Below are 10,052 nucleotides of genomic sequence, written 5' to 3'. Positions count from 1 at the left end.
ACTCACTTAATATCAAGAAATTAAATGTTCACAATTTATAAGTCTACTAGCTGCATAAAAATTAAATGACAAACTTTGTAATAAATAATCAGTCCATTTGTTTAAACACTTTTCCTAAAAACAAGAGTCAAGTGCTACTACTGTATGACATCAGCTGGCACAGATGTTTTCTCATAGTAACCATAGTTGTTAATTTCATGGTTATGTAATATTTAAGACTGCATCAACTTACCAACTTATTCTCTGAAAGATGTATTTCTACATAATTCACGCTTTAGGATTTTATATTTCATTATACAACTGGACCATAAACTGAATGCAAGTTCAAGGGTATTATGCAGGGATAAATGGCCATTGTGTTACTTTTGATAACACTAAAAACCATGTTTACCTGTCTGAGTATTTCTTGCTGCCTAAGCCGGAGACGTTCTCGTTCCAGCTGGAGTCTGTGAAGTCTTTGTTTTTGCTGTTGCTGTTGAAGATTCAGCTGACTGTTCACTGATCCTGTCACAGTGGTCACTGCAGCTGATATTGAAGCAGATACTGCATTGTTCTGAACATGAGACTGAGTTCCTGTTGAATTGGCCTGCACCTATTTGGAAAATTAATATACATATAGTTTATATAGTGATATGAAATCACTAAATTTTTTATCCTGTTTGCATGTAGATTTGCAATAGAAATCACAATTTTCCTATTTCACCTCTATTTCCTGTAACAGAGAACTTTATTTTTCTCCAATCTCAGGGTGCAGATATTATGTCATGTCAAAATGTCACACACAATCTCATGCACTGGCGCCATCTATAAAAATATAATAGTAATGTCTGCTGTATGTCAATGTAGGTACTTTTCAGGTGTGGATGGATCTTCAAAATTAGTATGTAGGTTCATTAGATCCATGAGGAAATACATACAAATTTTCAATTTTGCACGTGAAGTTTTCATGATTAATTTTGGGGTTTGTTTGTTTTTTTATCTCTACTTCACCACATTGATGAATCTTCAAATTTGGCATGAAGGTTTGTTGAGTTCATGAGAAGATACATGTTAACTTATGGTGTAACATTTTGTGTTTTGCTGTTTTTATAGGCATTTTGGGTTTGTTTGTTTTTTTCAACTGTATATAAAGGATATAACTTTTCATATCCTAAGATAACCTTTCATTAATCTTGAATTTACGTAACTTCCATCCAGGGTACCAGAACCCCAGCGACTTAGTATGCATAATAAAAGCTACAAATCAATAGGCATGTCTTCTAATACAGTTCTTTGCTTGCAAACACAATGATTCCTCCTCTATTTTACTTGTTAACTCAAAGTGGCAGTGGCTCAGTTGGTCTATAATAATTAATGAATTAATAAACATAAGTATCTTCTTGAAACAGTTTTCAATGAAACTTTTTTTCAAAGAAACAAAAAAAAAAAGGGGAAGAGAGTTAGTTCAAAGAAATGTGGAAATACAAATTTTGAAACATTTATAACTTAGACAAGTATTCCCATGAAGAAGGTTCTTAAAATTCTGTTGTGGTGCAATAGAGCATTTTTTCTCTTACCCACAAATGGTTGGTTATCTCACCTGTTGTTGCTGCTGGCCTAATTGTTGTGAAGATGGCATAGTTGGTTGTTGAAGACCATGATGAGGACTCTGCATTAATGGCAATCTTCCTAGCTGTAGAGCTGATAAATAAACATAATTATAAAATATCTGACTGATGTAAGTGATGAAAGAGTTATAAAGATTTCTGACAGGACTATTCATTAATGGCTTGTTAAACATACCGTTATGTATCTTTTACAGTCCAGATAATCCTTTCAAATCAGATTTATTGTTTCTAGTAGCACCCATAGACGATAACTTTATAAAAAAAATTTGAGAATTTGCTATTTCAATATCTTATTTCCAGTAAAAACAATTAAAATGAAATTCATTTTACTTATATGATAACTCAATCTGTTTTTTATAATCTGCTGGGAAAGAGTAGTAAAAAAGAAAATTAAATTGAAGTTACTGTAGTGTACTTACAAGATAACAACTGGTATTACTACTTTATATTACTTTACTTGTAAGCTTTCTACCAAGCTGAGTTTGTAGTAGTTTCAATGGTTGTTAATATGGTAAATTTCACCAAGCTGTTAACATAATAAAGTAAATTTTTTCAACATTTAAAAAAGTTGTTCAAATGGTAAGCTTCTTCAAAGTTTAAAAGGTTTATTAACATATCAAACTTTTACAAATTTTTAACATAATAAAATTACAAATTTAGTTAACACGGTAATTAAACTTTTACATAGTGCTAACATGGTAAAATGTGTTCAAGACTTGAAGTTTTCTTAACACAAAAACTTCTACAAGTTCTTCAAATGGAAGAATTCAGTAGTTGATTAACTTGAAGATAAACATTTTCATGTATTGAACTCATAGAAGGTTTAATCAAAGCATCAAAGGAAACTGAAATGTATATCCTAATATAGAAAAATGAGGTCACATTACAAGTGTGACAACATCCAAAAGATTATATTTCTTACCATTAACTAAAAAGGTTAGACCATTAATTAAAAAGGCTAGAAAAGTAATAAAGTATTGATCAAAAGCCAATTTGCAATGTTTGAAGTTTACCAGTGAAATGACTCAGGTTAAAAATGTTTTTTCAATGTTGAGATAAGAGTAACAAAATAGTACCATAAACTTATTCTATTGCAGAAAAACAAATAATTCACTTTTAGAGCAAAAAATAATAATTTGGTTACTTTGTTGTTTAACAGCTGCACTTAGTGTTTTTTCATACTAAGAATCACAAATTTTTTGTTGTTTAGTTTAAATAATAACATTATATGTCTGACAAAGACTGTTACAGAGTGTTTTTTATCAACCTGAATATTCATTTACAAAAGAAGAAACAAGTAAGCCACTAATAAATAAAGTAAAAAATAATTATAAGAAGTAATAAATAAGGATGTTATTAGACAAAATTAAAACAAAGCTATACATAACAAACCAAATACTAACAATGAAAAAATCAATACTATAATAGTGGAGAAGGAAAGTAAAACCTATGCAAGCAGAAGTAACATGAACGACATGTCAAAAATATCAGAAAGAGCTAGGTACACAGATTATTCTCAATGATATTTCAAAATAACTAACACAGTTAACTGAATAAATGTATTAATATTAATAATTATATAAAATAAGAAAAGGATATCAACATATTTTTGAAAAATTTAATAGCTGAATAAAGGATGATATTATAACATAAAAAAAAAGAAAGTGAGGATTCTAAGAAGGAAAGAAGAAATAAACATAAAATAAAAATGAGTGAATTCTGAATATTAACAAAAAAGAAAAGTGGATAGAATATTTATCAAGAAATGGTTGAGTAAAATAAAAATGAAACAATAAATTAATATATAGATACATTACAAGATAAAGAATCAAATGAATAATGTAAAAATGTAAATGGAATAAATAATCATAAGTAAAAGGCCTCAGAAAGAAACAGAAATGAAGTAGCTAGTAAGTAGCAAAGAAAAACAAATTACTTACTTAATCGTGGATCCAGCCAAGATGTGGTGCAGTCATTATGGTTAATAAAATACACTTCACCTTCTGGTGTACATGCCTGTTCCCAGCCTTCAGGAAGTGGGCCTAGGTTTATTGGTGGTAAGTTTGAACCAGAAGTAGAAGTTGACACTAAAAGGTTAGAACTTCTCGATGTAGTCAAAGCTCCAACGCTAAGATTTTTACGGGGATCCTCCCATGTTGTGGTTTTTGTTTCGTGGCTAAAACAATAACAAATTTATTTATATTATTCTTACAAAATACATAATATTTAAGTACAAGAGATGACACAAAAAGAAACAATTTAATATTTTTTATATTATGTTAATTAAACCTAAGAGGCATAAAACATTTACATAAAACAAAAGGATATGGACCCAAAAGGAAGTAAGCATGATGGTGAACTGAAAAAATACAGCTAACCATCAAGGAAAAGAAAGAAGCCTTCAAATAATGGCAGATAATGAAGAATAGCTATTCAAAAATGAAGTAACAAAAAAAGAGAAAAAAGGGAGGGGGAAGAGAGTAGTTGTAATTGCAAGTAATGAGGCAGTTAAAAATTGGTATGACAACATGCAGAAGCTAGAAGGAGAGAAAATGGTATTTATAGGATAGCAAGCACATGGAAATTGAGGAGGCATTATAATGACTAAAGTAATTAAGGACAAAAGTGGAAGCTCTTGATGAATGAAAAGGCAATAAAACTGAGATGTAAACTGTAATAAGAAGAACTATTTAGCACCAAAAAATGAGGGAGAATAATTGGAGGATACACCACCACCAGAGGCCCAGTACTGGACATCAGTAGCGTGAAAGTCAAAGAAGCAATCAGAAAATGAAGACAGATAAAGTTGAAGGTCCATCATAGATTGTCATTGAGATGGTAAAGGTACTAGGAGATAATGAATCTGGGTATGTATGGACCCTGTCAAAAAAAATCAGAAGGGAAGAGAGAGCCTAATGATAGTCATCTACAAGCAGAAAGGAGATGCTCTTAAGCGTGAAAACTACAAAGGAACAAAACTGATGTAGCATCTAGTGAAAGGAAAGGGACTAAAAATCAGAACAAAGAAAGTCATAGATACTGAGAAATACAGTATGGGTTTCAGGCTGAGAAAAGAACAGTAAACATAATCTTTATACTGTGACAGTTGCAAGAAAAGTACCTAAAAGAATGAAATTATGCTTTAGTAAGTTTGTAGGAAGCACATGACAGAGTGCCATGAAAATTGGTATACTAGTGTCTCTGAAAGAAAAGAGTGCCCAAAAAGTTAATAAGACTGTTGAGAGCCACTTGTGACGGAGTGAAAACATTTGTGAAGACAATATACAGAGAAATAGACAAGTTTATAATAAATATTTGGCTACACCAAGGGTCATTTCTGTTGTTAACATCTTGAATAATGATTGTTGAAAGGAAACCTTGTGGGAGATCATGATTAGACCACTGCTCCCCTCTACAAAGCCAGTACACAGACTTTGAAAAAGAATGAAAAAGGTTTGTTGATAAGAATGGAAAGAAGAACTCTGAGCTGGCTGTTGAGAGTGTCACCAAATGAGAAAAGAATTAATTACAAACTTAAGAAAATGACAAAGTTCTGCAGAATTGAGGAAAAGGCTAGAAAATCGAGATTTAGGTGGTTCAGTCACATAAGAAAAGAACAAGCAATAAGGAGAGGATTAGAGCTGCCTTCAAGAGAAAACAAGAAAGGCCAGTAAAGCATTGAAAAGATGGGATTAAATAAGATATGAAAAAGAAAGGAACTGCAGAAAACATGGCAATGAAAAGCAATGATGGATCATAGGAGGAAAAACACACATAAAGTATGGCAACTCCTGCTAAAGGGAAAAGCTGAAGAAGAACAGTTACTTAAACCTAACTTGAATTTCTCAGAAAATAAGTGATACTACATTGTAAATGCAAAAGTATAACTGAATGTTGATTGTCATTAGAAGTATAGAAACAAGTATTTTCTACCCATGTAGCCATGAAGCATTACAAATGTAATTCTATTATCTTACGCAACTCTTATATTATCAAATGAATTAGAAATGTACTTGTGATAAATCATCTGCTTAATTAGGCATGAAAAATGTAATATTCTATGGAAAATGACATCATATTAAATTACATAGATGTAAAAGTATTATCCATTTCATATGAAGCTTATATTTCGTTTGTAAAAGCAAGACAGACAAAACACTGCAAACTACAAATAATTTGGATAATTAAGATTTCTGCTGTCTCTATGTGATCTTTAACAGTGTGTGTGTTTGTTTTTCTTATTGCAAAACCACATCGAGCAATCTGCTGAATCCAACAAGGGGGAATCGAAAGGCTAGAAAAGCCCTGGAGCATTGTTAATCTGTATACTTAGTGCTGTACCAGTGGGGAATGCTCTTTAAGAGAATCATGGTGAAAAAATGATACAATGATTTTAAAATGGTTATGCTTATATTTATATTTACTCTCTATTTTGCCATTATGTCCATTCTGAAAAATGTACTTCCACATTTGTGTGTGTGTTCTTATAGCAAAGCCACATGAGGCTATCTGCTAAGCCCACCAAGGGGAATCAAACCCCTGATTTTAGTGTTGTAAGTCCGTAGACTTACAGCTGTACTAGCGGGGGACACCACATTTGTGAAATAGTGGGTATACATGCACAATGATTTCTACTTTTTTCTAATAACATAGAAGTTTCTTAAAGTTTTCTTTGTATGTATATAAAATTGGTGTGTAATTTATCTTCATATTTCACAACCAGCTGGAACTATTTGTGTTGATGATTTGTCACATGGCTTCACTTTTTTTATGATAAATCCCAATAATAGAAAAAATTAACATAAACCAACAAACTCCTACTGATTACATAAAACACTACAGATGAGAAGGATATTATAGTAAGAAACAATGAGATGAAAAAATATTTACACTATTCCTAATTGACTTCCATAACCTCCATATTGCTCCCAGTGCTTCTATGTCTTCCCTGTATGTCATTTCCACTTGTAACTGGAGAGCTGATGGACTAATTGTTACCAAACATAAAATGTACCTTTAGGACTCCCTCCCCCAAACATTATATAAAAGTTAGCATTCAAATCTGGTCCTCTACATTTTCCCGATGCATTGATCTGGTATATCAGCCAGTAATCAATAATTCTTGGAAATTGTGACAGCAGTTCAGTTTTAGCATCCAAATAAATACTTATTATTCAACACTTAATACATAAAAATATTTTTAATTGTATGACCTACACTAACTACAGAATTAATGTATATGCATAAACAAGCTGATGTAACATAAATTCAGGAAGAAAAAAACCTGTTCTTCTTTATTAGATTTTATCCATAGTGAAATTTATAAACTGAAATAATCTTAAGTTTAACATTTTTTTCACATCTATTATTCAAAATTATTAATAAGCTATATTCTGACCTGGAAATAATAAAACAACCATTAAAGAAACACACACACAATATGTGTCTAAACAGCTTCTCAAGAAACACTAAATTGAATATTATGAAATTATAGAAGTAGATAAATTAGTATAACATAGCATTTTGGGGAAATATGGGACCTATTAGTCCACCTGTCTGTCCCATCTTCTAAACCAAAATAAAATTATTAATAAATAAATTTTAAAAAACTTAAAGCTATCCCTTATCATTCACATACTTATCAAGCTTTCTCTTAAACTCACTTAAATTTACTGCTTCCACAACATCTGAAAACAATCAATTCCAAAGGCCAACTATCCTGTCAGAAAAATAAAACTGTCTTAGCTGAAGATGACTCCTACCCTGCCAAACTTTATTTGTGTCATCCAGTCCTACTATTCTCAGCATTAAGTATAAAAAAAGATGAAGCATCGAAACTATCAAATCCCTTCACAATCTCACTAAATGATATAAATAGCAGGATCCTCTTCACAGCTGGTAACACCCAAGACCTTAATACTATTTTCAAATGTAAGTAATTTATTGATCATTTTTTCATGTATACCACTGAAGTAAATCAAAATCAAAAAGAGCAAAGGTCTTAAGAATGAAACCTAAGGCACCTTCTTGTGACATTAATCCAACTTGAGTGAACTCCATTTGTAACAGCTTCCATCCAGCCAGTTTTCTATCCATTTTGCTAAGTTATCCCCCACAACTATGTTTTCATTTACAAGCCTCTTATGTGGCATCTTTCAAAATGCTGTCTGAAAATCCACATGCACCAAATCATAAGCAGTAACATTTTCAAAGTGTGCCAAAAGATTTGTAAAGCAAGATTTTTTTCCATAGTAAAATATATTACCTATCCAATAAAATTCTAAACTTTGCTAAATGAATTTGAATAGCATCTTTTATCAGACTTTCCAAAGCTTTTCCCACAGTTGATAAAAGACTAAAAGGCCTATAATTACTGGGACAATTGTTATCACTTCCCTTGAAAAGAGAAGTAACATTAGCCAACTCCCAATCTTCTGGTACCTGTCCGCTACTCCAGGACCTGCAAAAACTAGTACCAAGTCGTTCACATATTCAATCTTTAAACTTATTTCAAAACCATTAGAAAAAAATTACCTGGCTCAGAAGCATCATCATTTTTAAACATCCTAGTTTTCCTTAACCAGCTAAGAATTAATACAGTCATTTTGTTCAATCTCATTTCCATCTGTCATGTGTTAAAAATGTGAAATATTGGTTAAACCTTCATTAGTAAAAACAGACAAAAAAACAAAATTTAATAACCCAGCCATCTCAAAATCATCAGATACAAGCTTTCCTTTATTATTCCTCTAAGGTACTACCCCATCTAAACATGTTGTTTATCCTTAATGTATTTAAAGAAATTCTAACTGTTAATTTTTATATTTTCAGCCATCCCTTTCTTATACATCCATTTTGAAGTCCAGCTTTCTTGACTTTCTATAACCTTCTAAATCTCCTGTCATACCAGTCAATTCATATTTCTTAAATTTATGATACTTTTCTTTACTTTTATCTCTCGTACTCTTTTTGAGCCTACCTGTTTTATTATTTACAGTTACCCCTTTCTCTCTATAAGGAATATATTTACCTCTAATATTTAAAAATTTATCTTTTAAAATTTTCCACATCTGATCAGTGTCTCCAAATAATTCATCTGCTTAGTTCAAAACAAATAATTTGTGTCACATCCTTTCAAAATTTGTTTTTATGAAATTTATAACCAAAGTATCACTATTTCTTATCTTCACATGCAGCAAAACATTAAACTTAATACAGCAATGATCATTTGCACCCAGATGCTCTCCAATTTCTATCCTCTCCATCATTTCTACATTTGAAGTTCACAATAAATCTAAGTAGCATTATTTATGTAAGATTCCTTGACTAATTTTTGAAAAAAAATCATGTTTAACAGTGTCCAGAAATTTGTCCAAAAATAATTTGACTTTAACATTTCCCACTCTATATGCCTGAAATTAAAATCATCATAATTATGACCTTATTAACAGTTGAAATCCTAATCTCACTATAAAGTGTCTCAGTAATTCCATCAGTATCATTTGGTGGTATGTAAAATTTCCCACTTAAAGCCTTTTCCTTTTATATCAATTAATAAACACCCAAATGGGTTGAATCTCCTTATATCTGTGATATACTCAACTTCAACTGGATGTAACACACATTTTGTATACCTATTTAAAAGGTATACTCTTACACCTATCAAATAGCTTGTAACCTTGTATTTAAAAGAAATTTCTGTTAACAAAATCATTGGCGTTTAACTATGTAAATACTTTATATATCTGTACTTAAAATATTGTACAATGTAGATATCAATCAACTTTTATAAATCTAATTCTTAAAAAGTATGTGTCTGAGTTATTTGAATTAAGAATTTGTAACATATATTGTTATTTTCAAGATTATTTAAAACACTAGTAGGGTTCAGCCCTCTATCTAACTACATCCATTGAATAAATGCCCAGTAAAATTTAAAGTAAACTCATTTCCTGGAACACATTCCTCTTCAAGGTCCCTATCACATGTAACTACTGGGCTCCAACCGAGAATTTATTTGTTTGTTTGTTTTGAATTTTGCGCAAAGCACCACCCACCGCCAACTTTCACAAAGAATAGTGGGATTAAACGTGGCATAATCACGCCCACGTGGCTGAAAGGGCGAACATGTTTGGTGCGACGAAAATTCGAACTCGAGACCCTCAGGTAACGAGTCGAACACCCTAACCACCTGGACATACTGAGACCCTGGGTACAAGATCGGATTAAGGGTTTTATTGGCCGTAGGATCTTCAACTTATACAGGCCCCCTCGAGACAGAATCTCTACGTGCAATACATTTATAATGACTGCTTGAGGCTCCCTAATTAGTGTGAGGCCTGGGTTTCAGGCCATCACGCCCATACCTTAATCCGGCGTTGCCTGGGAATAAAAGCAATATAACAACATTGCAGCGTTAAGTTATATTTATTTTTATTGTGTGTA

General features: G+C 31.6%; 1 protein-coding gene across 1 annotated transcript; it reads right to left on the bottom strand.

Annotated features, from left to right (window-relative positions):
* Positions 1–277: 277 nt before the first annotated feature.
* Positions 278–7,703, bottom strand: LOC143232362 (uncharacterized). Its single transcript, XM_076467701.1, has 4 exons — positions 7,573–7,703; positions 3,548–3,789; positions 1,580–1,680; positions 278–592 (listed from the first exon to the last, which is right to left on the bottom strand). Exons 1-4 carry the CDS (start codon positions 7,701–7,703, stop codon positions 293–295), a joined length of 774 nt encoding a protein of 257 aa, XP_076323816.1. The 3' UTR covers positions 278–292.
* Between the last annotated feature and the right edge of the window lie 2,349 nt (positions 7,704–10,052).

This window comes from Tachypleus tridentatus, chromosome 1 (genome assembly GCF_004210375.1).
Source record: "Tachypleus tridentatus isolate NWPU-2018 chromosome 1, ASM421037v1, whole genome shotgun sequence".
NCBI lineage: Eukaryota > Metazoa > Arthropoda > Merostomata > Xiphosura > Limulidae > Tachypleus > Tachypleus tridentatus.
The sequence above is the reverse complement of the archived record's forward strand: the minus strand, read 5'-3'. Positions and strand labels throughout refer to the sequence as shown.

Excerpts from the sequence above, each read along its gene's own strand:
- LOC143232362 (XM_076467701.1), bottom strand. The coding sequence starts at position 7,703 with ATGGATAGAAAACTGGCTGGATGGAAGCTGTTACAAATGGAGTTCACT. Across the intron at positions 3,790-7,572 it reads GATTTTGATTTACTTCAGTG|TTTTAGCCACGAAACAAAAA; the intron begins GTATACATGAAA and ends AATTTGTTATTG. Across the intron at positions 593-1,579 it reads TAGGCCAGCAGCAACAACAG|GTGCAGGCCAATTCAACAGG; the intron begins GTGAGATAACCA and ends TTTTCCAAATAG.